Genomic DNA, 27,735 nt, shown 5'->3' with positions numbered 1-27,735 from the left:
TTGCTCGAGTCCTTGTATATGATCTTCAGGCACCCAGCCGTAATCGTGTGGGGTGCACCTGATAATGTTTTCCAGGGTACCGAGTGGCGGGGTTAAGACTAGAGGCCAAGAAAACGAAGCAGAGAATACGAGATTAGGCTGAATGAATGTCTTGTCTCCTAGTGCCAACGCTTCCATTTGCTTTGTTAGGTCTTTATCATCAAACAAACTTGGCATATGCTGGACAAGCACCCAAGAATTCCCAATACGAGTCGGCTGTCGAGGTGATCTGTAAAAATGATCGCGCGGTATAAACAGGATGTAGTCCAGCCAGGCGTGCATGCACAAATACCACATCCCACGCTTGCGAATGCGCCTCTATGTGATCATGGGCAATAGTTTATGACCGTGAAATCATATTAATTAGATGCTAATGATAAGCCAATGCAACTAGTCGCAAGCATGTTGTATCATGTTGACTAGAATCAACTTTGGTGCATTGCATAGTACTCGTAGTTTCCTATCTCTTTGGCCATTGCAAGTATGGTCCAAACACCTATCGAAACTCCGCATATGCGAAATGGGCAGGGGTAAGAGTTGGCTGAAGCTCGCCGAACGAATACAATCCAAGCATCATGCCGGTAAACGGTTGCCCGATCTCCGGGCTCCGTGTCAGAACCTGAGTATCCACGTCCCCTAGCCATGTCCATCTCCCTCCGTCTAGAGCACCGACTTCTTGAAAACCAAAGCGATAGTTTGTTGCGGTGCAGTCTATGATAAACTTGATCTCACTCTTTTCAGAAACGTCTTGTTCTACTAGCTTCCCGGTATTTGTAGGTGGTGTGAACCTGACGACCCTCTTATTTTGGCCTGCGTCCTGGTGACTACGGACACCAATGCTTGCAAAGCAAGTGTAGTTCCACCAGACCACGGTTCCAGCTTCCACTCGTGGGATCTTCGGCTGGAAGTCAAGTTGAGTTTCCCAGACTGTTGGCCAATGCTTTTGCTTTCGTAAGAAGAGTGTTGGCGCTGTAGGCATAGACAGCGTGTATGGTCCTCCATGCAATGTTAGGTGACCTGGCCGGGCTTTTAACGAAAAGTCTTGTCGTACGGGTGTATCTACAGGGAGATTAGTATGTGTGGTGATGCGAGACTGGATTCACTTACTCTTCCTATACCACCCGAGACTAAGCTTATCGCTAGTGAAGTCGTCTCTCCACCGCTTATCTTCATTAAGCTCATACGTGTTCGGTCCGCTCATTTGTAGGGTCACGGGCTTGCCTTCGTTGAAGATAGGCCAGTTCTCTTCCCACCGAACAGGCAGCAGCAGTGACTCACGCCCGAACACTGACGTTCGCCAATGATCACCTTCCTTTCTCGGTCGTACACCCAAACACAGCGCCCACCACTGGCCATGCGTATCTTCTACAAGGTCGCAATGTCCGGTGTTTTGGACGTCATCATCTGTGGTGTTTCTCCAGAGTGGGTTGTGGGGTGCTTGCTCCCAAGGGCCAAACGGGCTGTCCTTGCTTCGAGCTACATATTCACAATGTCCACTCTCGGTCCCGCCCTCAGCCGTGAACAGGTAGTAGTATCCATTGCGTTTAAACAGATGAGAACCCTCTGCAACTCCAGAAGGCGATTCTCGGACTAGTTTGGGCGTAGAAGTTAGGGCACCGGTCTCAATGTCGAGGGTTGAGATATGAATTCCAAAATCCTTTAGCTTCGACTCCGGAGAGCGGTCTACCTTCCTGTAGGTCGATGATAGGTACACAAGCCCGTCGTTATCCCAAAATAAGTCGTGATCGAACCCAACTTGATCAAAGTAAATTGGATCCGACCACGTGGTGTCATCCCAGATGTTGGCAGTCTTTACATAAAATCCTCGTGGCCATACGCGATCATCGGTCTGCGGTCTATACCTGTCAAAAGAATTGGTGATTATATAGTAGTGGCCGTCGTGGTAACGAATCGTTGTTGCCCAAACACCACCACCAGGCTCGGGTGTCTTGATATCGAGTTGCGACTTACGCGTCAGGGCGTGACCAATCAGCTCCCACTTGATCAGATCCTTGCTGTGGTAGATTGGAGCTCCAGGGAAATACTCGAACGTTGATGTAACGCAGAAATAGTCTTTGTCGACGCGGATGACGGACGGATCAGGATTGAATCCTGGCAGGATCGGGTTTGTGAAGGTACCCATGGTCGAAATGTTCTTCCTCGTAAGTTGCGACGCAATGTCCCTGAGCGGAATGAGGCTCTGACGAGGTCGGGAGGCGCTCGACAATGTCCTTACGCTGTAGATTTTGCGGGAGCTTCTCAAACGAATCGTCCTTCGGTATTGCTTTCCCGGAATCTGCAGATCTTCTTCACAGGCTCGTCAAGGCTTCAATCTTTACCCGCCGGGTGTGAATGTCGCTACAAAAATCTCCATTGTTGTAGAAGTTGGATCGGGACTGTCGTAGGATCACGGAGTGGAATTTCCCTCGAATCAGACATCAGGTTGTAACGACTCATGGGTTCTCAGGATTTCGTGGTAGTTGTGGGTGTGAAGATGCCACCGGCTGTTTGCTAGGTGCTCCTCTTGGCATTGCGTGCACCGCCAAGTTGGTAGGGCACGTTACGCGCTAAGGAAATACCAGCGAATAGCAGCGAGGGGGCAGATAATGCTCAATGAGGGGCAGCCTTGGAGGGCTTGGCACAACTGCCATGGCGAATCTTGGACATCGCGATGGACAGAAACATGCGCGTTGCACCCTTTTTGGACCGCTTCTCGAGGCGCGATATATCAAGAAGGGATTACCATGGCGGTTTCCACTCATCGTCCATCTTTGACACATAGTTGGCCTTGTTTGCAGTACCATTTTAAGCTATGGCGAAAGGCAACCAGTATGCCTGGTATGTGTGTATGGTAGTCGCGATGACAATGATTCTGTATGGATATGACTCTTCAACGTTCAATGCTGTTCAAGGGTCTAAGAACTGGGTTAAATACTTCCACAAGCCCTCACCAAGCGTCGTCGGATCCATCAACACAGCCTATAATGTTGGCGGCATCGTCGCTGGTAAGTTCTAAAATTGAACAGACAAGTCTACGACTAAAGCCAAGCAGGTGTGTTTATGTCGTCACCCATTTCAGACTACTTTGGTCGACGCTGGGCCATAATCACTGGATGTGTAGTTGTCATCATTTCGACTTTCATCTCTACGTTTACGCCGCGCAACATTGGTGGCTTCATCGCTGGACGCGCGATTGTCGGAATCGGACAAGGTATCGCTCTTCCAGCTGGGCCTACTTACATTAGCGAGATCGCGCCTGCTGAGAGTCGAGGCAAGATCATGAGTTTTTGGTATGCTCAGTGCTAGATAGCGGCGTGGAAGGGATGCTGACGCAGCTATGTAGGCAAATGAACTTTAGTGTCGGTAGTTTCTTGGCTTACTGGATCAACTTTGCATGTAGCAAGAATTCGGCAAAGCTTGGTGACTGGGACTGGAAGACTGTTCAGCTTTTGCAGTTGCTGGCACCCGTAATAATCATCGTGGCCATCTCCTTCTGCCCGGAAAGCCCAAGATGGTTAGTGAAGAACGATCGTTTGGAGGACGCCGTCAAAGCGCTGTCAGCAGTTCGAGACGATCCTGAAGTCGTCCAACAAGAGATCAGCGACATCACACGAGCATTGCAGTTTGAGAAGGACGAGATCTCTTCCGGATATGCCGCGTTGTGGAAGGACAAGTCCATTAGAAAGAGATTGTGTAAGTGAAAAGGTGTCAAGCTCAGAAGGCATATAACTAACAATCTAAAGTGCTCTGCATTCTCCTCAACGTCGGGCAGCAGCTTACCGGACAAGGATCGCTCAACAACTACTCCACTAAGATTTACCAATCCGTCTTCAGCGATAACAGCACTATTCAGCTAATTAATGCTCTTAACGGTACCTTTGGTATCCTCTTCACGCTCAATGCCACTTGGACAGTCGACCGATTCGGTCGCCGATGGCTGCTACTTGTCGGTGCGGTCGGCATGGCTGTCTGCATGTTGACCGCAGCCGCAGTAGTTACGGAAACACCGGGCACCTTGAGTACAGGGAAGCCTAGAGGCGTCGGTATCGCCACTGTCTTCCTGATGTTTTTATTCGCATTCTTCTTCAAGCCCTCGTGGGGCGCGACCGTCTGGATCTGGACAGGGGAAATTTTCAGCATGAACGTGCGTAATCAAGCCATCGCTATCTCGTCGCAAGCCCAGAATGTGGCAAATGTCTGCCTACAACAAGCTTTTCCGATCTTTCTCGCAAACGAGGGTTTCTATGCCATGTACATGTTTGGCGCTATTAATGTTGTTCTCTTCGCTTACGTTTGGTTCTTTATCGTGGAGACTAAGAACGTCGAAATCGAGGCAATGGACGTTTTATTCGGAGGCGTGAACCACGTCGACAATGCTGAGCTCAGCAAGGGCGCCGTCGAGCAGCTTGAGGTTGCGACTGCAACGACTTTGGTTATGGAAGAGCCGAAGTCAAAAGTTTGAAACCATTGAAGCATTGTGGGCCTGACCCGGGTGAATTACAGCACAGAGCGCAAGAGATTCAGGATAGTTAGCCTCGGCTTACGCTTTCGTGTACACTTATGCATCATGAGGAGGAAGAGGAGGTAGTAATGCTGGCATATGCTATGGAGATATATGAGGTAGTAACAAGAGAGGACTTAGGGAGTAAAACAGACTTTGTTCCTTTCTACTCTGATGTTCAATACGTCTCCGTACATTTATCGAGGCTTTCAGAGGGCTTTAGCCCCCCTGAAGAAAATAGTATGCTCAACCGTCACCAATGCTCTTGAAGACTCGTGATAATCATGTATCTTGAAACATTTGATTTCTACTCGACTTCTGCCATCTTCGTAGCTTGACAAGAGAATGATACCCTAGCCTGACACGATTTTATAAAGCCTAGAACTACGAAAGGTAACGACTGGAAAGGCCCAAAGAGACCATGCTTCATTTCTCCAAATACCCGTGTATCATCCACTACCATCACAGAGCCTCACCCAATCTTGCTTCCAATCTTGCTTAAGTACGTCAGCTATGTAGATCGATCAAGCTTTTAATCAGTCGCCTGAGAGCTAGACAACTTACCAGAGTGTCTCCGTAGTTTATCCGCGGTAAGAAGAAGCCGCATTCACAACACGATTGGAACCAAAATTCATGCATCTGCCAGCCTGAAAATCGCCATCGCCTCCGTCTGCCCAATGGCCCCCAAAGGATGTAGTAAGGTCACCGCAGTTACCAGGAACGAAAAAGTACGCCTTCTGGTGAGGGCCTCCGTAGACCTTTGGCTTGTAGGACTTGAAGCCTCCCATCCAAGTAGCGCAGGTGTTGTCCCACACGTTAACTTCGCGGGACCCGCCGGAGCAGTTGTCGGAGTCGTAAACGTCTATGACATAGGAGGAGCCTTGAGTGACGAGGGTAAGTACGGTAGCGAGGGCGGTAACGGCGGTGGAGAAATGCATTTTGATGAGTGCGTCGATGTTGAGTGCTGTATATGTGGGATGCTTTGAAGTATAGATGAAAAGTCGAGCAGATGTGTTGTTTGATTTGAGAGTACATAAAGGTTGGCTTTATATACACGATGTTAAAGCCTTGTAGCAGATGGTCGCTGAATATAGACTCAGCTCTCTGGAGGACTTGACTAACTAGAGGCCTCTCATTATGGACTCCGAGATTATTGGATGAATTCATAGCCTCCAGAAGGCTAGATTAGTCCCTCACTAAGGTGGAGAAATATGCTTGAAAAGCTCTACAACCAATTGTTCGCATTATTCTAAGATGGTCAAGGATATACCCTGGAGGTTTGTTGTTCAGATCCTCTGTCAGCGTGGATCTCTGATAGTAGATAGGATACAAGATTACCGTGTTGTTTCAAAGTGGCGTACTACAGAAGACCGCGTAGTGTTTCTTAGCGAAGCTTTACATAATGTGGCTGATTCACCATAACTGTATACTCGGGTGCAATGTTGCACCTCGAAGATATTAGCCACACGTTTTGATGACGCGAAATCTGCTGTTCTACAGCAATCTTCTTCCAAGAGCACCGAGGGGAGCATGCACCACCTGTGAATTGTCTGCGGAATCCGTGATCATGATTTGTAGTCTCGCGCGTCCCTTTTGCCTTCTCCCTATCATCTTGTAAAGTTCAGCCTGCCAACCGAAGTATAGAAATAGAAAGTGGCTCCGGGACCCCCAACAACTAGTTTAGAATAGAGAGTAACCAGCGAGAAGACAATAGGATTGGTCCTGCCTAGCGTCCTCAGCTCCCTATTTGTTAGCACCAGCCGTGAAATTATGATAATCGCACAGTGTCAGCGGATGGCTCTCCTGAAATGAGTAATACAGAATCATAGTATCCAATCACTCACTTGAAACTGGGGAAAGATTGCATCTACCGGTGAAGGTGTAATGTTGCACAAGGCTGTCCGCTGACGAGGCAGTCAGCGCGTATGGAGATGTTGACAAACACTAATAACGCGAGGAGAAAATGTACTGAGCTTCAGGGTTATCCAGGCTGAGTCGCAAACCCCTCATTTTCGCTCGATTGGATGTTGCGCAGCCTGTTGCCTGGACATGCGTACGGCTGAAGTGGCGACGCTACATTGGCAGCTGAATCAGCCTAGCTCCACTAGTTTTGCAATGCCTCTCTGGCCAAATGCTAGAGCGCTCTCTTTTGTGAGCGCTGAAACAGCAAGAACATCCTGTGTGACAAGAATAAGCTGGCGCAGCTTAACCCCGCTAGAGCCCCGTGATCATCGATCAAAGAGATGATGTTATATGATAGCATCTCGCATCGCAGCTTTGGATGATAAACGTCGACATGCCCCGTATTTGTAAGTCGTAATGATTCCCAGCAATCACGTTGAACAGGTCCTTAATGTCGGCACTTTCTAGAGTCGGTAACATAACGCCGCACGTTACATTGATTGTACACAACACTATAGATACCTAGACAAAGTGACCGTCACAATCGAAGTTTCCATTCGTCCGGAAATTACAAGCACTGGGCACACCCCCACCCCTCACATCGACATCGTTGATGGTGATGTTACTGCAGCTGCCTGCTCCACAAAGAATATAGTAGTCCCTCCCCTTATCTGTAGCAGTTCCAGTGATATTTCGTATCGTGATATCTTTGATAATGACTCCATTAGTGGGGTTGCCGGTTGGACCGCCATTCAGATAGTCCTGCTGGATATCAATGCCGTAGATTGATATGTTTTCGACGCGGATATTCTCGAAAAGGATGTTGGAAATGAGCCCAGTAGTGTTGGAGTTACTCTTGATGCGTGCACCATTCTCGGAGTTAAGGACAACAGAATTGGTGAATGAGATGTTGGTGACGTTGTTGTCTGGAGAAGTCTATCGTTAGCCGAAGTCACTCATTATTTGTTTTGAGAGAAACGACATACTTGACTTCCCACCAACAGAGCCGATGGAGAGACCATGGCTACCGTTACAGTACATGTTGTTGACGAGGATGTTGTTGCCACTAGTAACAGCGACACAGTCATCTTGGTTAATGACTACGCTGTCGCGTACTTTGGTGTCGTTGGTACTTGCTAAGTCAAAGCCTAGATAAAACGGTAAGGTTAGCAGCGTATTTCAAATGGGAAGGGAATGTATCAGCTTGTAGCACCCCCGGTTATCCTCATCGTCCCTAATGATACCTGGAAGTCACTCGACTTGCTTTGGGCCGTTCAATGATAGCCGATTATATGCCATGGGTTCTGACGTACCGTCGCTGTTGTGTGAAGCAGGCAAGCCGTTAGAGCGGGCATTTGGTGCATAACCAGCACTGTTATTCAGCGTAATATGATAGATATCAATCCCAGCACTATTGCTGATCGTAAAGCAGTGAACGGGGTAGTTCTGGATGTATATGTCGTGGACAGAACTAGACCCAAGGACTTTAGTGAGCTCGATGAAGTGATTAGGTCTATCGGTATTGTCAGCAACCGACGACTTGTATAAATGACATAGGTTAATCAAGAGGAAACTTACTTAGCAATGCCCCCATTGCTACCGAGACCATCCCACCATGACTGGCCGTTGCCGTCGAGAACAGCACCCTCTGTGGCTGTAATCTCGATGTTCGTGCCTCCGACCTTGATTAATGGGTAGTTTGCATCGAAATAGTCCCAGAAGGTCGTTCCCTTGAAAGTTACTTTGGTTCCAGTCCTCAATTTCGAAAGGTCGATGGTCGAGTTTCCAGGAACAGTGATGCCATCGAGGATGATGGAAGTGCAAGCCGCGGTAGCAGCCGGAATTGCTGTATATGTTGTTACGTGGCAAGCATCGGTGGATGCAGGTGTAGTTGCTGACGCATTCGCGGAGGTAGAAGCTGATTGAGATGTTGAGTTTATAGTCGTGCTAGTCGCCGGCGCGATAGTCGGCGTGTGAGGCGACTGTGATGGCGAGTTCACGCTCGTAGTTGCGATAATTGTCTCTGAAGAAGTTGATACTGGGATGATTGTGGATGCGCTACTGATCGCGGTGTTTGGCTTTCCGCCATTCAAGCATGTACAAGCGCTCGAAATCTTGGCAGGGGCCGTGGCCCACCGTGCGGCGAATGCGGGTATAGTGTGAGTTGGAGCACGAGTGTAGGCAGAGCAGAATGGTTTTGCGACGAAGCTGAAGAGCTCCAAGAGCTCAAGACAGGCATCTTGGGTGCACGTAGGTGCTGCACGCTCAGGTAGGACAGCAGCGTGTCCTGCAATGGCAAGCGCCAGTATGGTAGAAATGCCTACTAGAGGTCTAGATTAGATGGTGCAATTTCTCAATGGGAGATGCGTTTTAGTACCGTTTGCTCGCATTTCGAAACGTTTGACAATATGTAGACCTTAGAAGGAATGAGTGTAGCGATAGTAGACTGTCCACCTATATATCTTTAGCATCGCGGGGCTCTAGACGGCTGCATGTTCCTATTTTCCCGCTTGGTCTAAGCTTGCCTTTACGGCTTCCTGTGCGCAGACACTCCTCATTACCTCGAAGCCTCGCTATCGCGGCCCACAAGCTCAAGCATCCTAAGCACTATCGCCAAGAGTAGTCAAGACTCCCAAAGAAATGGTTCAGGACCGTTTGCGCCCCACCACCAGGTGAACGGGCGATGGCGATATTACGGGGACCAACTAAAAGAAACCTGGCGCAGGGCGCCATTGAGAAGCCTTTCGCGTACTTCGACCCCGGTATGTCCGCGGTGCAGATTAGAGCGGTAATTTGCTTGGTTGAAACACTGGGGGCGATGCGCCACTCTAGACAGTCCGGGGAGCCCGCAACGTTGTTTTGCGGAGAAATGGGGTTCCGTCCACTGCAGTAGATGTTCTTGATTTGATTCCAGAGCCGTTGATGCAGGGGGACGGGTGGGAGTGGCAATATAATGAATGAGATCGCACAGCTTCCGTTCGTTATAACAGCGCGTGCTCGGACTGATCCAATTTCCCCAACACATCCGACCGGGCCTTGCATGATATTTAGAAGAGAACAAGATCGTGCACGACGAATTAGGCGATGACGAGCGACTAGCTCGCTTAAAAATGCCTACGAAGCTTGACCCACCCAATCTTCGATACTCATCGCCAGAACACCCTGCACTCCACCTCTTGGGTCTTTACGAAAATCTCATAATTTACCGGGAACAGATCCTAGATTCTCAATGCTACGACCCTCCAACCCACTACCTCAGAATCAGGGTACTTAGCCGCATTAGCGAACCTTTCCTCTGGAACATACACCGTCTCTGACAGTCGAACGGCTATGATCCATCAGTTGGATAGCGGCATCGCGAGCCCTCCGATAGGATACTGCTTGTCTTGTTTTGTTAGTTTTGTAGCCTTACTGATACTATACGTAGGTGGCTAAGGTATCGCTTGGATGTGTTGATAGCAGAAAAGCGGGGTAAAAGCATGTGTAACGAGGTAAGACTTTAGAGTATATCACCAGCAAGGTTCACAGGCAAAGGCAACTGATTTCAAACTGCGACAACTTGCCCCAAACATAATGTATCACTTTATTTCCATCGCGCTGTTTGTAGCTAATTCCCCCATTGCCCTTGCGTCATCCGTACTACACTCTCCAGCCCAGATAGCCTCTTGGGAAACTCTGGCACCGATTTCTCTCTTCGCACGACAAGAGCACACAGCCGTATTCCTCCCGCCTTCAACCATCGCAATTTTAGGAGGGGTCATCCCTGCGAATACCTCCGACCCGCCCGTCGACACTACGTCGTTGATGCAATTTTACTTTATCCACAACAACACCTGGCTTACCAAAGCCTCTGTACCACGGGCTTTGAACCATCTCAATTCCGCGGTGGTCAATGGCAAAATTTACGTCTTAGGCGGACTTGCAGATGCGGGCGAGAAACTGCGTAAATGGCGTGCTGTGCCTGATTCGTGGGTCTACAGTCCATCGACAGATTCGTGGGACAAATTACCAGGCCTACCTATAAGAGAAGCGCGAGGCAGTGCTGCAGTAGGCGTCTACGATAACAAGATATATCTCGCGGGCGGGCTGATCGATACTGAACTCTTTCCTAACGGCAAAGAGCATGCTGTCCCCATCGTGTCAATATTCGATACCATTACTGCAACTTGGCTCCCGGTTCCAAAATCCACACAAAATATTCCAGAGAGTCGTGATCATGCCGGTGCAGCAGTCGTAGGATCGAAAATGTACATCCTTGGTGGTCGGAACGGCGGGCAGCTCCACATTCGAGACACTGTCTTCGTCCTAGATCTCTGCAATCTTAAAGTGGGATGGAGAACTAGCTCGGCGAAGATGCCGACGCCGCGAGGTGGCGTTGCGGCAGGTGCGGTGGGTACTAAGATTTTCATTTTCGGTGGAGAAGGTAACACAGCTGCCAAGAGCGGTGTTTTTGACCAAGTGGAGGCATACGATACGCGAAGGGATGTCTGGGAAAGCTTTGGAAGGATGAGGTTACCAAGGCATGGAACGTATGCGGTCGGCATAGGCAAGAGGGTGTATGTCCCCGGCGGAGGAGTAATGCAGGGTGGTGCACCAGTGATGAATTTTGACGTCTTTACGCCTTATAAAGCGAAAACATGACGAGGAATAAAGAGCAAGCTTATCTTTGAGTAGTTAATTACGCGATGCATGCGACCCGTTGGCTCATGCTCTGGAAGGAAGGGTAGAAGAAACCCTCTATTCTGTTGTCTATCACTTATCTTGAGTTCACGCTTCGCCCCGGCATGGTCTTCAATCTCTGCATTACCTATCCTCTCACATGCTTGATTATCATTACGGATTGTAACGTAGTCCCCGAATTTCTTTCCTGCCGACCTTAGACCCTCAGCTGATTCCTGAACAGTTAGCGGATGGCTCGCACAAACCGCAAAAACATTTACAAGCTATCCTAACTATGCGCCGGGAACAAGCTATTCGAGAGAAAGGGCGATTCATACGAACCGTTGACGAAGACCTCAGTAGGGCGTATTACCCACGTGAGACCTTGTGATGAAGATCAAAGGCGTTCTGGGTTTCCGATGCTACCACTCGTCCAGATACGGTAGCTCTAGCACCCTTCTTGTCTTCAAAGGGCTGGACTAATGAGGACGGATCACCGTCCTCGCGAGCTTCCATCTCCACGTCCGAATCACTCTTTGCCGACCTTTTATCTCGCTTAAGGTAATAGTGCATGATCCAAGTGAAGACAATGAGGGCAAGAGCACAACCCAAACAAAACGAATAACCCTTGCGGTACCGAGGCGCCTCCACGGTAGGATACGTAAGTAAAGGTGTCCAGGCGGTCGACGACTGAGATAGTAGGTTGATAAGTACTAGTGTAAAGCTTCTCTCCTCGGGACTGTCGCGCAGCAGGTTATTGACCCAGCCATGAAACACGCTAGACAGTGCATTGGACCAGTACATCGTCGCGAAGCCGAACCAAAGGGCGGGTTCCGGGACGGTCCATATGGTTAAAAAGATGAGACCTAAAGCATTGAACGCAGAACAGAACGTGATTGCCCACGCTGGTCCAAGGAACATGTCCGAAGCAAAACATGCGATGAGCGTGTATGCAATACCGAGAGCCGGAGAAATTGTTCCAAGCTCATTGATTCGTGCCGGACTGTAACGGCGGAGCGATTTGATCCACAGCAAGAAGGATGCTGTGTTTTTGTGGATACCGGCGTTCCAAAAGAGCACATCGGTGGTGACAACGGTCCAAAAGCGGAGAGAAAGGAGTGTTCTCTTAACGTGGCCAAATTTCATCTTGCCATGTAACACGTGCCCGTGCTTCTCAAGACGGTCGCGAGCAACTGCAATATCGTTGTCGTTGACAACCCAGCGGTTTGGTTGGTCGACAGTTCCCGGGATTACAAAGAAACCGAGGATACCGACGGGGATCGTGATTATGGCACAGATGATGTACATCCATCGCCAGCCTTCCATACCTGCCATAGGTTAGTCGTCATTGCTTATATTATATCAAAGCCCTAGCACCTGCTTACCGTGAACACCTTCGAGTCCTTTAGAAGCGCCAGCTTGGATAAGACCGGCTGTAAGTGTACCGGCCCCCAGTCCAGTGTAGAAGATGCCACCACGACGGGCAATCTCATGCCCTCGATACCAAGAACCTACGGAAGCTATTAGCATACATGCAAGGGTTGAAACTGTGGTCGATATTACCGAAGACATAGTGCATTGCAGGAAAGAATGCAGCTTCGAACCAACCGATCATGAAACGATACGCTGCTAGTTCGGCATATGAATGGACCCGGTATTGCAAGAGTGTGAAAACTCCCCACAGGATATCGCATGCGGGGATGAGCCACTGAATAGGGATATAGGTCATAATAAACCTGCGTAAGAAATCAGTAGCTGATAAGCTGCACCCGAATACACACGTACAAGAAAGGAATCTGGCCCAGCACGGAGCCGAGCGTAAACAGCGTTTGTAACTGGACAAGCTCATTCCCATCAAAGCCGAGATCCTCCTTCATACCAGCGACGTAGGCATTATTTAAGTTCGATTGATCGATGTACTTCACCCAGTAGCCCAGGACAGAGTACGGAACCAGAAACATGTCGATCTTGGTAATGAGCCGTCGCTCTTCCTTGGTGTCGTCGTCAGAAAACCATTTGACTTTCCACCATCTGTCCCGCGGGATAGTCGTCGCCTTGGGGGTTCCTGGTGCCATGATCAAATTGATTCTCTTAGGTTACTTCCAAGTTAATCAAAAATGTAGCATATTTGTGTATTTAAGGTGCCGCGACATCAAGTCGAAGCCGCTAGCATTGCGCAATGCGCCCATGCTGATTTGCAATCCACCCCAAGCTACATCTTCGAGCGTCCGACAACGGAATTCTTTATACAAAGGCGCTTAATGCGATGGAATGTTTGCGCTAAATGCTACTGTGGGATATCAGCCCGACGCCTCCTCTTGGAATAGCGATTCATGTAGTATGAAAGATACCATAAGGAGGTAGTTGATACCCCTGGTGTGTTGTCGCATGGCTAAGCAATGACGTGCTAAGTCCCCACAATGTTCAAAGACCGCACATACTAAACTCACCTCCCACCACTGGCATTGTCATGGAAGACCGACCGTAGCTGCTTTGCAGCCACACCTGGGCATTCAGCCATCACTAGACGTTGCACACGTCCTACTTATCATTATAGGATCCTAATGTTCATACGGAAATCATATATTTGTTGAGACCGTAATTTATAGTCCTTAAATTGGCATACGAAGCTGAGATTACCCAACAGTAAGGTTGCCTGGAAGCTCCTTGAGCCCTATACTGAAGTTAGCTCTCGAGGACCTGTCGTAAGAATGCAAGAACATACAAGTCGACGAACCAATATCCTCCTTTGCCTGTTGGGCCTTGGTACAGGCAATAGCACTTTTACCCGACTGTATTGTCAAAACTTGGTCGCAATACTCACTACCACATTTGCTTCCAAGAGCATCCATGCCACGCTGAAGCGCATCATCTTTCCAGCCAAAGAGGTAGTCGCCATGCGCCCCATAACCGGTGCTGCAAAGAAGATCAGTGCATGCATGGCATTGATGGAGATGCTACTCACGGATCACCAAAGCTGTAGACGAGTGGCTGTTTTCCGTTCTTAAAGTACTCCGGGTTTGTGAACTGGGAAGTGTCGAACATGATCTCATACATGACCTGAGGAATACGAATAGGATGCGTACTAGGGCATTTATCTCCAGCAAGCGCGCTGTTCCCAGGTGAATACGCTACGTGGCTTTTGTGGTCTGGGCTGTCGAGATTGACTCCGTCCCAACACGAAGGAAAGATGATGGTAGCGCGAATACCTCCCGGACATGGTTTGGAGGGGAACCCAGCAGTGTCGCTAGAGTCACAAGGTGCGCCGTTGCCTCCCATAACTGCTTCACTCTCTTTCAAGCAGCGGTGGCAGATTCCTGGATACGTGCCGCTTTTGCTGCGGAGTGTCGGGTCCCCAGCAAGCATACGAAAACCCTGTTGCAGGTCAGATCATCTTACTGGAATATTATATCTACTTACTGGCTTCGGCACTGTTGTCTTCTTAGAGCTGCCGCTGAAGGGCCGCATGTAGTAAATTGTCAGGCCGCCGTCCTGCTCGAGTAGGGTCTTATTCTGACGGCCGTTCGCCTTCTGTGGAACGCGTTTGAAAGTTCCATTCTCGGGTGACTGGAAGTAGATTGATGCGGTCCAGTAGTTCGACGTGTCCTCCTTATACAAACAAGAGGTACAGGACGACTGTTTGGGAGGATCAATTGTGTAAGGGTCCATCTACAGTTTGTTACATTCTATTCTATTAGATTACTCATGAGTATGTTACTGTAAGGTTGAAGGAGTTTCCTCCAACGATTTGACTAGATTCAGCAAGACAGACTGTTAGCATAATCCACTCTGAAAGCGCGGAAAACCATACTGAACACACGGATGTATTCTTCGAAGTAACAAATAAGATTCTCTCGGAATTACGTACTGCATATGGGGGGACGGGTTCAAGCCGGGGGTGACCAGAGGATCAGTTCGCTCAACGACAAGCTGAGAACAGCCAAATCGAATAAAATCTGCTGCACCAAGTTTCGATCCTTGGGCAAGGGCTTCCTGTGCCCGTAGCACGAGCAGCGTTGCAAGCTGCCAGATCATGACTTTTAGGCTTCGTGTTGTGACAATAATTGAGATGTGGTGCGTTGCGCTGGATGGGAGAAAGCTACATTCAAAGCTAGGTCCACAGCTGAGGTACAAATAAATCAAGAAGTTGAATGAGAGCGATAAGAGGAACAACAGCGCCTCGGCAGATTATTTGCAAGTATCTGAGTAGTATAAAGTCGTGGGGCTAATGACGTTACTCGACGCTGATGCACTTTATTCCATATTGCACTTTTGCAGCCAACCTCAACTGCCGAGCCACACCTCCTCTACTCAATACCTAAGAAGGTTTAATATTAAAGCATGGGCGTATATTAGCCGAAGAGTAGTTTTATTAACATTACTTATCTTTGCCTTTTTCTTAAGCAGGTCCCCTCTTCATGATGCCCGCTTAAACCACCAGTTTCTGAGACCGCCGTTGACTCCCCCTCGCTTTTGATAGTCCCTGCTGACATTTGTATTGTGCGCTGGGATCTACAGCATCACAGCTTTTCAGAATGCGCGAACGTGTAGGTGCGGGTTCCTCTAGACTCCAGCAAGACTTGATACAGGGACCAGCCTGTGTCCGTTCTCTAGTTCTCATTTCCTGGCTCCGCCTGAATTCTGAACAAGTCACTCTCGGGTGCTTCTTTGCGCGTCGTCGAGAGGAATTCGTTGCGAGAAGACGTAATGTAAGCCATAAATGTGGCCGGCAATTGGACGGCGACGCAGGTCCGCAATCGGAACATGCGAGTAGCAGGTTATACTCGTCGGAGTGTCCAGTTTCGCGCATTAGATCTATAATACGAATTTTCAATTGCTTTGCCAAAGAAAAGATATGGGACAGAACGAGTTATCGACTTGGTGACGGCGGAGTAATCCTCACGATGAAGGCGGTATACAGTAGACCTTGTCGTCGCATCGTGAGTAACAGCCGAAGTCACATTACGACTTATCCTACAAGCTTCGGTCAGAGCAATCGATGAAATGTGGGATTTTAGAATCTGGGGGAGCGGATGTCCATATAACACGCTAACAAGAGGGTTGACCGGATCAACCTCAGCACGATCTCTCAGCTCAACAGAAGTCAACAGAAGTGTGAACAATTCGCGCGGGCCTTGGAGAACTCCGAAGAGGTTTATCGTCTTTGTAGGCCGGCCGCTCTACCACAGTGCCTTTGGTACCAAGGGTACGGTTGACTGGCTCAATGTTCCATAAAATAGCCAGTTGTAGTGTGGAGCTCAGCTTAACCAGCTGGTCCATTTGGTCCACACTTGGTATAGTCAGGATCTGGGACGCTACAACCTGCAAAGGCGTCAAAGGCATGTTGTCTCGATCATTCAAGAATCCGAAAGCTTTCTCTACCTTTATCTCGCCTCTCTGAACACCTGTGCGCTGTACTAACAGTATCTGCCCACCTAGGCGAAGGATCCGATCAAAGCCCGCCCAGGATGCCATTTATTCTACGCGGCTAGCCACGCCTCGCCCGTTTGGCCTTGCACTGGTACGCAAGACAGGGCCTACTGTAGCCACCACCATCATCCGGCTTACCCGACGCCCTCACGGTCTCCTCCAACCAACGCCGGAACGTACCAACAGGTTTCGGGACATAATCCACCGTCTTCATCATCACCCATTCTAGTTCCTTGAATGCTTTCATGTCGCCGTATAGATCCTCAATTGCACGCGTCGTGTCGGCCTTGATCGCGTCGTCGACGTCATCACGTGCAAGTGCCTCTTTGTAGGCCGCGACGGTCTTCTTTACGTCCGCGGGGTCCAAGAGGAGAAATTCTGGATCCTCACTTGTGACTCCGATCTCGATGAACCTTGTCGCGGACGGCCATTCCTCGAAGCCGTGTGCGCGCTGTAACGGTGCCGTGCCGTCCGAGTCTTCGACTAGTTGCAAGGTTGGATTGGGATCAGCTGGGTAGAGGCTGCTGATGGTGACGTCCTTGGCGCTGCGTAAGGGTGCGGTGAGGTTGTGACCGTCGTAGACTGCTTCGAGGCCGTTGGACGCGAGGAGGAATTCTTTGTAGTCGTCTGGCAGAGGAGACATCTTGAGTCGATTCTCGAGATCTTCAATGTCTTTCAGTGTCGCGGGCTTGTGCAGATAGCTCTCTAGCGGGTCTTCACGCATCTCTTTGTAGAGAGGCCTTGCATTCTTCTTCGTGTTTTCTGCGAGTATCTCGAGTAGCTCCTTCATTGGCTTTCCTTCGTGGTCGGCCTTCTGTCGCCCGTTCTCGATTCGTGTGCGAACCGTCTCTAGCACGTCCTCTGCTGTAGCCGACAATTCCGCGCCGTCTACGCCTAGCTGCTGCGCGACAGCGCCACTGGCGAGAAGGGGCCAGATTTTACGGTGCACTGTGAGGGCGCCGATGTAGTCGTCGAAGTGCTCTGCGATCTGGTTGAGCGCTTTTACAACTTTCTCATCTTGTTGCATCTCGTCAACCTCTGTCTTGCCTGATTGCTCGCATAGTTCGACGGCGATGGCGAGACAAAGAGCAGGATCTCGTTGATATCGTTCTTCCTCGCAGATGAGCTTATTGTACTTTTCCTCGTTCATTGGGCCCGATGGCGGAGGCTCGAGCTCCTTTAGCGCCTTATTGTTTCGTGCTGATTTGGGAACGGCAGATGGCCAGTCGCCTGTCTGGTCGAAGGCAAAATTCAAGGCCTCCACCTGTCTGAATCCATGCTCTGTACGGTTCTGCGAGAGGAGAAGATCTGTGATCTGGGATGCGAAGTCGATTTTCCCCAGGACGGCGAGTTCCTCGGCTAGTTGCCGGATTTTGTCGTAAATGAGAGGGAGGGATGGACTAAATAGAATCTCATCTTGATCAAAGTTGACCTTGTTGCTCATGTTAAAGTTTTGGCGGTCGCAATATGTGAGAAATGTGGTCGAAAAGTCGGAAAGTTGACCTGGTAACCAAGAGGAGCAGAGTGGTTTATACTCAGATCTCACCTGTGGCTTGGCATGCTCTGACGTCATGGCCAGGTGTTGTCGGCCCCTTTCACGCAGAGCAACAGAATCTATTCTTACATCCATCTCGTCCCATGCAAGACAAGTGATCGAGGGATAAGACATAGAGACTACTTTTGAAACCGTCGTAATCTCCGATTAACACTAGGACATCTTCACACCTTTAGCGGCTCATCAGTATCCACCGGGCGGGTGTAAAGAGGTAAAGAGCTTGTTCTGAGTCTCTGGCATTTCTGACATCATCCTCGCATCGCGAAGGGCTGGGCATATCCCTGCATCGTAGCAATCCGGGGGCCGGGTGAGGTCATGAAGCTGAGGTCGCAGATTGTTGGGGGCCAAACGCGCACGTTCGTTGGGACATCGCATCTCCCGCCCTACAAATCTAAATGTCACAGTAAATATTATGTAATAGGAGCTACGGTAACGAGGTACCTATGGTAGCCTAAGAAACATAAGGACAATACGTAGCAACATGGGCACAACATGGTTCCGAGGTATTACCCGAGCAGTTACTGGTACCTCCATACTACTGCATCACTAACTTGCCTGTGGCCAATCTTGGACATATTCGCTTGTTTTCGGTCTCCGAATAGACTACAGCCACTACATGATTGTCAGATCATACTTTTCTAGTACCTAAGTTCACATGATGCACGCGATGAACCTCTGAACAGTAGGTCAGGGTCCAGAAAACAGGTACAGGTGCGCAGTCGCCTCTAACCACAAAGCCACTTCATAGGAGATCATATGCGGCGTCTTGCAACCATGTGCGCCACACTCGTCAAATTCGACATGCATCTCACATATCTTGCATCTTCCATTCCACTATACGTGTAAGAAAGCCACAAAAAGATTATGATGAGATTAAAATTAAGAACTTCGTCTGCTCAGTGTAGACGTTGCACTTGGGATAGTCAACGACGCAATGATCTGTGTAAAGGTTTATGTTTGACCGATCTATTCCGAGAAAGCACTATAATACATCGCCCTTGCCGCAAGTAGAAGACAAGACATGTCTAAATAAGCGAGAGAGAGTGTGGAACCAAACATATACACGCACACCTTAGTTAAAACCACCCGTCTCTCGCTCAGGAGAAGTCAGACTCGTCCTTGCAACCAGCACCGATCGACATGCAGTAGGACAAGCAAACGCCCTTGAGGTTGACCGTGTTGTACTTGCCTGAGATGCCGTTGGTGTCGCACGTCGACTTGACTACGAGAAGTTAGCAAGATTGCTCGAGAGAAAAAGGCCCAAGACCCAAGATACGGTGGTCGCTTACTCTTATCCCCTCGCTCAATCAAATCGTTCTTCTTGAGGCCGGGCACCGCCTTTGTCCACTTTATGCAGCATCCAGTCTTTCCGGTCGCATCATTCTTCCAGCAGATCTGTTGGGCCCCTTTGACCAGTTCTGTATCTTTGTTTCCGTAGAGGTCATTGATAAGCTCAGAGCAGACCGAGTTGGTACCGCCGTTTTTCTTGCCGTCACATTCGGGCTTGTCTAGGGCGGTTTCGTGGCAGGTTTTAGGAGGGCAGGGTGGCTGAAACCATCCTCCGCAGTCCTTTCGCGGAGCTAGGGACCTCTTGACTTCTCCGTATTGGACGATGGAACCACCTTCGCGCTTCTCGGACTTCAGCTCATAGACGCTGGTCTCATCGGGTCCAGCGGTAGGAGAAGCCATCAAGCCGGTTGCCATGAGGCTGGCCATGAGGAGAGTGACAGTTGAGAATTGCATTGTGAATCTGGTATTTGGCTTTGTAGAAGGTAGAGGTTTGTTGACTGGTATCGGAAGGCAGAGAAATGTTGAAGTTGATTGAGTTAATTGACTGAATTGGTTGTTGAATGTGGTTTGGGTGTTGTGATGACACTAGAAGAGACGGCAAATCTTAAGCTTTTATCTTCTCATCTCTGCCCCAAGGGCTCGCGTGATGAGAATGAACGTTGCTATGCATACCCTGGGAACAAGTTCTTCCAAGTCTTCATTGTCCTTCGCCGGTGTGCGTTTACGTGTCTCACCCAACTTTGCACAGCCTGTGGGTATCCCGCCGAAGCCTTCGTTGTCATCGCAGTATCGCTCGCATTCCAAATTCCTGCCCCACTATGCACAGCCTGGGGATACGCTGCCACGAGTTTGATTGTGGTCCGTTAGGCTGTGTTGCTTTCTCGAAGATGGTCGTTGCCCAAGAGCCGTGCACAATCTGAAACACGCCCGGGTGCCGATCACGGGATCTACAGTTTCACAGCTATACACCTACAATAAGCCTCGCTTGTTCGGCTAATGGCCACGCACGTAGACTTACACACCGAGACCTTATGGTACGCCTAAACAATGCAAACCCCTCCAAGGCTGTGTAGCCTCCTCTGCGTAACGTACCTGGGGCCAAGACCTACTGATTTTCCGAGACTTCATCATGTTAAGAGGATTTTCAAAGCGCCTACGCCCTAGTTGAGCTATCGCTGGTTCTGTTAAGATAGATTTTTGAACAATGCACACCCCTGCACGGCTGTGAAGCTCGTCCCTGCTGCAAAGTCCAACCGGTCTTCGGAAACTTTCTGGGTGCATCACAATTCCCTTGGATTCCACCGGGCAGGCTATTTTGGAAATCCACAGGTCGGCATTGTCGCATACGGCACCGAGAAAGGCCGGGTTGGAAGATGCCCACTGCTCAGAGCAAGTAATAGGAGGCGTTCTCTTAAGAATATATAATTGCGAGGACCTTTGCCTCAACTTCGTCACCATCCAAATTATCTATTTATTCTTAGTACAACTTACGAAACCCTGTTATACCACACCTGTTCCTGCCAGCTTAATTCAATCCAACTTCTCTCGAAAACTACACACGTCACAAAATGCTCTCCCTCAAGACTTGCGCCATTATCCTGTTTCTTACTTCGTCTATAACAATTGCTGCACTAGTTAATAATGTAACTCCAAACCCTCTCGCTAAGCGCGTAGAACCTAAGTCCGGCCCCGGGTTTAAAAGTTAACTAAAGAATCTTTAGATTAGTATTAAAGGCTAGAGGGACCTTGCCGAGATTAATTGCTATATTATGCTTTGTATCCTTAGCACTAATATCTTGTAAGTTTTCTACGCGAGGAAAAGAGTCTTGCTTATAGCTTACAACAAACTCAACAGTTAGCAAGGGCTCAACTCAGCTTATAGCGAGCAGGAATATAGAAAAGCCGGGGCAGCAAACTAGCTATTCTACAACAATAGAATTAAAAAATATAGTACTACGCGGGCTAGCACGGACACTATTAGCCTAGAAAACTTCTCTTGAAAAAGTATTGTATTGCAGAATAGTTAATATAGATATTTTACAGGCAGTCTATTTCCCTAACAAAGTAGTAAGTTAGTAATAGCTTTTGTTTGTAAGGCTGCAATTTCTGCTAATACTATTTAGTGCAGAAAGAATGTATAACGGCAGCATATAAAAAAAAGGAGGGTAGTAATATTATTAGCTACAACAAGTAGTTCGAAATTAATCTTCTTAAAAAGTATAAATTAAATCTATCCCTTATTGCTACGCAATCCTACTAATATATTCCAGGCAAGCACTTTTTGGACTAATGTGCACAGCGTAGTTAGAGAAAAATTACAGTATATACAGCAAAAAAAAAAAACTCAATATTCTAGGGCAAGTAGGCATTGTTCTTACGAGTTTAATATATTATTATATTGCGGGCATATACTACTACGCAACGCAGAAGAGTTAGAAGTATAGTCTAAATTTAGTTAAATAGGATGTTAACCCGAACACTCTAACCCCTAGGAGTATTATATTGTTAGACACTGCAGTAGTACCTAATACTAGTACTAGACTTTATGCATTTCCTACATTAATAATAGAAAGCAGACTTTAATATAAGCGCTAGATTTTTTGCACACTTAAAAATACTATAATAATAATAAAAAGCAGTACTTAATACTAGTATTAAATTGTATAAGCAGGTTTAAGCCTTGCGTACAAAAATAATACTTAAGTAAAAAGTAGTATTTAATACTAGCGCTAGTTTTTATATAAAAAGTAGTATCTAATACTAGTGCTAAACTTTATATAGTAGGTAGGCAGGCAGTACTTAATACTAGCGCTAGAATAGAATAGCTTTTAAAAAAAGCTTTAGCAGCGTATATAAGCAGCTTATATTATGCATAACTATAAATTAATATTTTAGAATTTACAAAGCTTACGCGCTTTTAAACTTTAATATTTTTTTTATAAACTTAGTTTATATTATATTATTGCTTTTGCTATTTAGTATAGCAATTATACTTAAAAGCTTTGCTAAATGCTTAAAATAGCTGTTTATAGTTAGTAAATATAAGCGCAGCTAGTTTTAAAAAAAATATTAATTAATTTTTATTTTTAGTTTTGCAATTTTTAACTATTTTTACAAACTTATTTACTTAATTTAAAAATATTTTTTATATAAATATTATTAAAAGTAAAAGAAAATTAGAAACTAAAGTTATTATTAAAGTTTTTTAATAATATTTACTTAAAAATAGAAGGAAGCTAGTACTGCGCAGATATAGTGCGCCTTATTATAAAAAAGTAACTAGGGCTAGTAATTACTCCTAAGTAAGGCGTAGTTTAGTAATAAAAAAAATAGTATAAAAATTAAATACTAGTAGTAGTAGCACAGCTATTTTAATTAAGTAGAAAAAAAATAAATAGAATAAATATAGAATTTTTAAATAAATTAGCATTTTTATTTTTTAAGCTAGTTAAGTTTTTTTTTAGATTACTATTTTTAAGTTTTTTTTTTTTTAACTATTTCTTCTTTTTTTGCTTAAGCTTTTTTTATAAGCTGTTATTTTTTATAAATATAGGCTTACTAATAAAAATAATATTTTTAATATTTAGCTCTAACTTCTGCTTATTAAACTCTTTACTTAGGCTTAGTATTTTCTGTATTAGTTTTAAAGCTAAGTATAGTTTTATAAATATAGTTATTTACTTTTTATTTATAATTATAATACTCTTTGCTATTATTATTATTAATATTTTTTTTATTTATTATTTCTTGCTTGCTTTATACTTTTGTGCTAAGCTTTAATCTATTGCGCTTATAGTAATTTAAGCCTATTTATATTTTACTTAATTTATAGCTACTACTTGTGCAACTACTTAGTTTAATATTATATTTATTATTGCTATTTATGCTGCTATTCTACTTGCTATTTAAGCTGCGCAAGTTAATACTTACTATTATTATTTTATTGCAAAACTAGGCTAGATTCTTAGCCGCAGCAAGGGCAGTTTTTAATAGTAATAATAGTAAATAATAAAATACAAGTTAAAAGCTAAAAAACGTAGTATAATATAAGCTTAAGCTTTAGCTAAAATGCATATACTTTTGCACTTATTGCCTTACTTTTATATAAATAGTAGTAAGTACTGTATATATTGCAATCTTTATATTAACTTAACTACTTTCTATTTATATATTAATAGTAAAGAATATATAATTTACTAAATGCAAAGTAAGTAGTAAGCTAGTTTTACTATAGCAAAAAATAATATTACTTAGGTAATTATAAAAATAATAAGCAAGCACTTTTTTTAGGCTTAAACTAAAGCTTAATAGCTATATAAAGTTTTGCAGCAGCTTTATAAAGCTTATTAAAATTATAAAATCTTTTTAGTTTATTTTTTTACTAACTATAATACTTGTAGAATTATTTTTTAATAGTATTGTAGAAAAAAGCCTAGGTTTAGCCTATTAAAGCTGTTTGATATAGAGAAATTTAGAGTTTTTTTCTATATACTTTTCTACACACCTAATTAAATCTGTAGTATTCTAATAAAGATAAAACCTAAAAGACTAAAATATAAAGAGCTATAATCTAATTTTAAATATAATATAGAATTTTATATAAAATATGTAGTTTATAAAATATATTTAAAAAAAGTATTAATTATAAAGTTTTAATATTACTGCACGCGCGTATAATAGGCAGTATTTTAGTTTACTATGCGCGCAATAAGCAGCATTTTAGTTTACTATACACGCAATAGGCAGTATTTTAGTCTACTATGCGTATAATAGGCAGCATTTTAGTCTACTGCGCGCGCAATAGGCAGTATTTTAGTTTATTATACGCGCAATAAGTAGTATTTTAGTTTACTATATATATAATAAGTAGCATTTTAGTCTACTGCGCGCGCAATAGGCAGTATTTTAGTTTACTGCGCATATAATAGGCAGTATTTTAGTTTACTACGCGCGTAATAAGTAGTATTTTAGTTTACTATATATATAATAAGCAGTATTTTAGTTTACTATACGCGTAATAGGTAGTATTTTAGTCTACTATACGTGTAATAAATAGCATTTTAGTTTACTACGCGCACAATAGTATATAAAATAAAAATTTATATTATAAATTTTTATAAATAGTTAAGTATATACTGCATGTACTAAGAACTGCGCATAGGCAAATAAAAAAAAATTTAAAAAAGTTTACTAATTTTTTTTTTATAAATAGTTAAATATATACTAGATTTACTAAGCACTGCGCGAGGCATTTATACTGCAATTTAAAAAAGTTTACTAGCCCTTTATATATAATTAAAAGCGCTATAGAGTTTTATTGTATACTCTGCAAAGTACCTGTACTTATATATTTATCTTTATACTTATTTATAAGTTTAGACTTTATATATAAATTAAAACTATTTTGCATTTTAGAATAAAGACAAAGTTATAAATACTTGTATTAATAGGCACTTAACTTTTAGGATATTATTTATTGCTATAATTTTAGAAAGCTTTTAAAAAGTTTTTTTAATTAAAAAACTAGCCTAAGCTACTAGCGTACCCAGAATTAGCCTAAAAAGTAATTATAGCTCCTAGCTGCCTTTAAATAATTAACACTTACTTTAACTACTACTACTACTACTACTACTACTACTACTAAACTGCTACTAATTTTATTATAAATACTTTTTACTTTTGTATACAAATTCTTAGCCCAAGTAAGTTTATAAATTTAATTATTATAATAGTAAAAACTACTAATAACTATAGTTAGCAGTTACAGTTGCAAGTTAAATTACCCTGCCTTATAAATTACCCTACTATTAAAACTAGGAAAACTTTCTATTAATCTTCTAAATAAGTAAAAAAATAGATTAATAAAGCTAAAACCTAGTATATATAACCTTAATAGCTTACATTTTCTAGCTATTAAACCCTTTTAGGAAACTTTTCTAAAGGAGCTTTTTATTTACTTTTATTATAGCAGATAAAAATTTAGCTTTACTACTAGGACTTAGAGCGAATATGCCCTTGCTAAGCAAAAATAAAGTACAATAATTTATATTACTTTATTTAGAAACTGCTAAAGCCTTATTAATAATATAGGTAGCTACTACTTCTACTTTAAAACGCAAGCAACATCTTACATTTAATAATAATTTAAATAATAATAATTAAAACGCAATAAAAGTAGTTAATAAAAATACAGCATTTATGCATAAATTAGATAATAATAGTAACTAGGATTTTAAAGCTGCTTTTGTAGTAAATAGTAAATACACTATACTTAATAATTACTAGATATTTTTACTTTTAACTAACTACAAGGCAGTCGCAACTAAAATTCTAAAAACTAGATTTAATAATTATATGCGTCTATATATTATAAATAAAAAAATTTAAAATTTTATTATTATACTGCTTAAGGTGCATCTAGATACAAAAAAGAGTATATTAGTATATAAAGTCTATTTATTACTTAAGTTAGAGTATACAACTTACTTTATTGCTACTAATAATATAGTAAAAGAATATAATAATATTAAAATTTAGTATTAATTCTTCGCCTAACTAAAAGTTCTACTATATAATAGCAATAGTTTAATTTTTAAGCGTGCGGGCTATAAAAAAGGACTAGAATTATAATTATCCTTTTAAGTAATTGCTTACTAAATTAGTGCTAAAAATAAAAATTAAATTAAATAGAAAACTATTAGCAAGATTTTAGCTTATAAATAAAAAGCTTTAAATACTAAAAAAGTTCTATAAATTGCGGGAAGCATACTAAAATCTAAAAACTTAAAAAAAAAGTTTAAAAACGCACTTGCAACTATAACTAGTAAAAAAGTATTTAAAAATTTTTTTTAGTAATTTTTTATATCTAGCTAACGCGAATAAACTTAGAAATGTTCCTATATATATAAGTAGCGCAATATTAAAAATAACTAGGCTATAAATAAAACAATTATTAATACTATTTTTAATATGCCTAAAGGCGAGCTTATCTACAAGTATATTATTAATTAAAACTAAAAACTAAAAAAAAGTATAGTTAAAAGCGCGGATATACGTACTGCTAAAGCTAACTATACTATACTAGAACTGTTTTAGTCTTTTAATAAACGCTTTAAAGTAAAGCATGCCTACTTTATTATACTTAATATTCTTTACTACTATATAAATATAATAATAAAAAACTTTTACCTAGCTAATTAAGAAAAAGTCTACGCAATTAAAAAGTAATTTATTAAGTATATTAAATTTACTTAAATAAAACTACTTTTGCTAGTAAATGTTACCCTAAATACCTACGCACTAACTAAGAATGCTATACTACAGTTAATTAAAATAAAAAAAGTTTAGGCATTTAATGCAGTTTATAAATTAGAAGCTAAAGCTAAGTTTATAAACTAATATAAATTTATTTCTAAATAAAAACTTCTATTAAACTTAAAGCCTATTATAGAAGCTTAAATAGCAAGTGCTTAAAAGTAGAATACAGAACTAAATGTAGAAATTTTTTCCTCTACTAATTTTAAAAAAGCTATAATTAAATGTAAAATTTTTAATTAAAACTTAAAGCTATTGCTAAATACAACAAAAGTACTCTAGTAGTAGTAAGTAATTTATATAGTATAGTTAAATTACTTCTGCAAGCAACTGCTAATATAAGAAATAAATTAAGCAATTGCTATATTAAGTGCACTTTTAGGACAAATAACAATATTAATAAAAAATTCTAAAGTTTAACCTAAGCAGAAACTAACTTCTAATACTTTTATTAGTAGAATACTAGCTAATTAGATTAAGTTAGGCAAAACTTTTAAAACTATAGTTTATATTTAGAAAATAAGCGTGCGTATACTTTAAAAGTAAATAAGAAACTTTTTTAAGCTTTTTTTTTTTATTATTATTATTATATTTATGTCTAACTTAAATAAGTAAACAATAACTACTTTAACACTATAGCTAAGTATAAAACTACTTAGTAAATAAAAAATATTTCTAGGAATAGCTTAACTTTAGGGAGTATTACATTGTCGGGGACTTCTGCAGGCCCTAACACTAGTAGCACAGGCTAACTATAGCCCTAATTTCTGCACGCTACTATATTAAATAGCTCCTAATACTAGCAATATAAACTATGCGCAGTATTAGGCACTACGCACTACTATACTAAATAGTTTCTAATACTAGTAGTATAAACTATGCGCAGTGTTAGGCACTGCGCGCTATTATACTAAATAGTATACTACTATACTAAATAGCCCCTAATACTAGCAGTATAGACTACGCGCAGTATTGGGCACTGCGCACTACTATACTAAACAGCTTTTAATACTAGTAATATAAACTACGCGCAGTATTAAGCACT

The 27,735-nt window shown here is 43.3% G+C and overlaps 9 protein-coding genes across 9 annotated transcripts; 2 read left to right on the top strand and 7 right to left on the bottom strand.

Annotated features, from left to right (window-relative positions):
• Positions 1-370: 370 nt before the first annotated feature.
• Positions 371-2,523, bottom strand: K460DRAFT_323964 (glycoside hydrolase family 43 protein). Its single transcript, XM_040930557.1, has 2 exons — positions 1,147-2,523; positions 371-1,098 (listed from the first exon to the last, which is right to left on the bottom strand). The coding sequence occupies exons 1-2, from the start codon at positions 2,180-2,182 to the stop codon at positions 536-538; spliced, it is 1,599 nt and encodes a 532-aa protein (XP_040792132.1). The 5' UTR covers positions 2,183-2,523; the 3' UTR covers positions 371-535.
• Positions 2,524-2,735: 212 nt separating this feature from the next.
• Positions 2,736-4,795, top strand: K460DRAFT_381555 (sugar transporter). The gene is made up of 4 exons (XM_040935368.1): positions 2,736-3,044; positions 3,092-3,329; positions 3,383-3,732; positions 3,783-4,795. The coding sequence occupies exons 1-4, from the start codon at positions 2,852-2,854 to the stop codon at positions 4,499-4,501; spliced, it is 1,500 nt and encodes a 499-aa protein (XP_040792131.1). The 5' UTR covers positions 2,736-2,851; the 3' UTR covers positions 4,502-4,795.
• Positions 4,796-4,983: 188 nt separating this feature from the next.
• Positions 4,984-5,547, bottom strand: K460DRAFT_40 (uncharacterized protein). Its single transcript, XM_040936285.1, has 2 exons — positions 5,105-5,547; positions 4,984-5,033 (listed from the first exon to the last, which is right to left on the bottom strand). The coding sequence occupies exon 1, from the start codon at positions 5,476-5,478 to the stop codon at positions 5,122-5,124; it is 357 nt and encodes a 118-aa protein (XP_040792130.1). The 5' UTR covers positions 5,479-5,547; the 3' UTR covers positions 4,984-5,033; positions 5,105-5,121.
• A 1,417-nt stretch (positions 5,548-6,964) lies between these two features.
• K460DRAFT_349748 (glycoside hydrolase family 28 protein) lies at positions 6,965-8,832 on the bottom strand (the record flags this gene model as incomplete). Its single annotated transcript, XM_040931438.1, has 5 exons — positions 6,965-7,368; positions 7,429-7,590; positions 7,756-7,955; positions 8,021-8,762; positions 8,820-8,832. 5 exons carry the CDS (start codon positions 8,830-8,832, stop codon positions 6,965-6,967), a joined length of 1,521 nt encoding a protein of 506 aa, XP_040792129.1.
• Positions 8,833-9,975: 1,143 nt separating this feature from the next.
• K460DRAFT_360428 (galactose oxidase) lies at positions 9,976-11,102 on the top strand. Its single transcript, XM_040932267.1, has one exon. The coding sequence runs from the start codon at positions 10,016-10,018 to the stop codon at positions 11,081-11,083; it is 1,068 nt and encodes a 355-aa protein (XP_040792128.1). The 5' UTR covers positions 9,976-10,015; the 3' UTR covers positions 11,084-11,102.
• On the bottom strand, positions 9,976-13,573 carry K460DRAFT_381552 (major facilitator superfamily transporter; the record flags this gene model as incomplete). The annotated part of the gene is made up of 7 exons (XM_040935367.1): positions 9,976-10,235; positions 10,285-10,315; positions 11,599-12,429; positions 12,487-12,612; positions 12,665-12,837; positions 12,887-13,155; positions 13,559-13,573. 7 exons carry the CDS (start codon positions 13,571-13,573, stop codon positions 10,190-10,192), a joined length of 1,491 nt encoding a protein of 496 aa, XP_040792127.1. The 3' UTR covers positions 9,976-10,189.
• A 164-nt stretch (positions 13,574-13,737) lies between these two features.
• K460DRAFT_421724 (uncharacterized protein) lies at positions 13,738-15,136 on the bottom strand (the record flags this gene model as incomplete). Its single annotated transcript, XM_040938161.1, has 5 exons — positions 13,738-14,017; positions 14,067-14,476; positions 14,522-14,770; positions 14,820-14,853; positions 14,970-15,136. 5 exons carry the CDS (start codon positions 15,134-15,136, stop codon positions 13,738-13,740), a joined length of 1,140 nt encoding a protein of 379 aa, XP_040792126.1.
• A 1,056-nt stretch (positions 15,137-16,192) lies between these two features.
• K460DRAFT_360427 (uncharacterized protein) lies at positions 16,193-18,027 on the bottom strand. Its single transcript, XM_040932266.1, has one exon. It carries the CDS (start codon positions 17,973-17,975, stop codon positions 16,590-16,592), a length of 1,386 nt encoding a protein of 461 aa, XP_040792125.1. The 5' UTR covers positions 17,976-18,027; the 3' UTR covers positions 16,193-16,589.
• A 1,156-nt stretch (positions 18,028-19,183) lies between these two features.
• Positions 19,184-19,829, bottom strand: K460DRAFT_399680 (uncharacterized protein; the record flags this gene model as incomplete). The annotated part of the gene is made up of 2 exons (XM_040936247.1): positions 19,184-19,308; positions 19,376-19,829. The coding sequence occupies 2 exons, from the start codon at positions 19,827-19,829 to the stop codon at positions 19,184-19,186; spliced, it is 579 nt and encodes a 192-aa protein (XP_040792124.1).
• Positions 19,830-27,735: the final 7,906 nt, after the last annotated feature.

This window comes from Cucurbitaria berberidis (assembly GCF_010015615.1).
Source record: "Cucurbitaria berberidis CBS 394.84 unplaced genomic scaffold K460scaffold_1, whole genome shotgun sequence".
Classification (NCBI taxonomy): Eukaryota; Fungi; Ascomycota; class Dothideomycetes; order Pleosporales; family Cucurbitariaceae; genus Cucurbitaria; species Cucurbitaria berberidis.
This window is presented reverse-complemented; position numbering and strand designations above follow the sequence as displayed.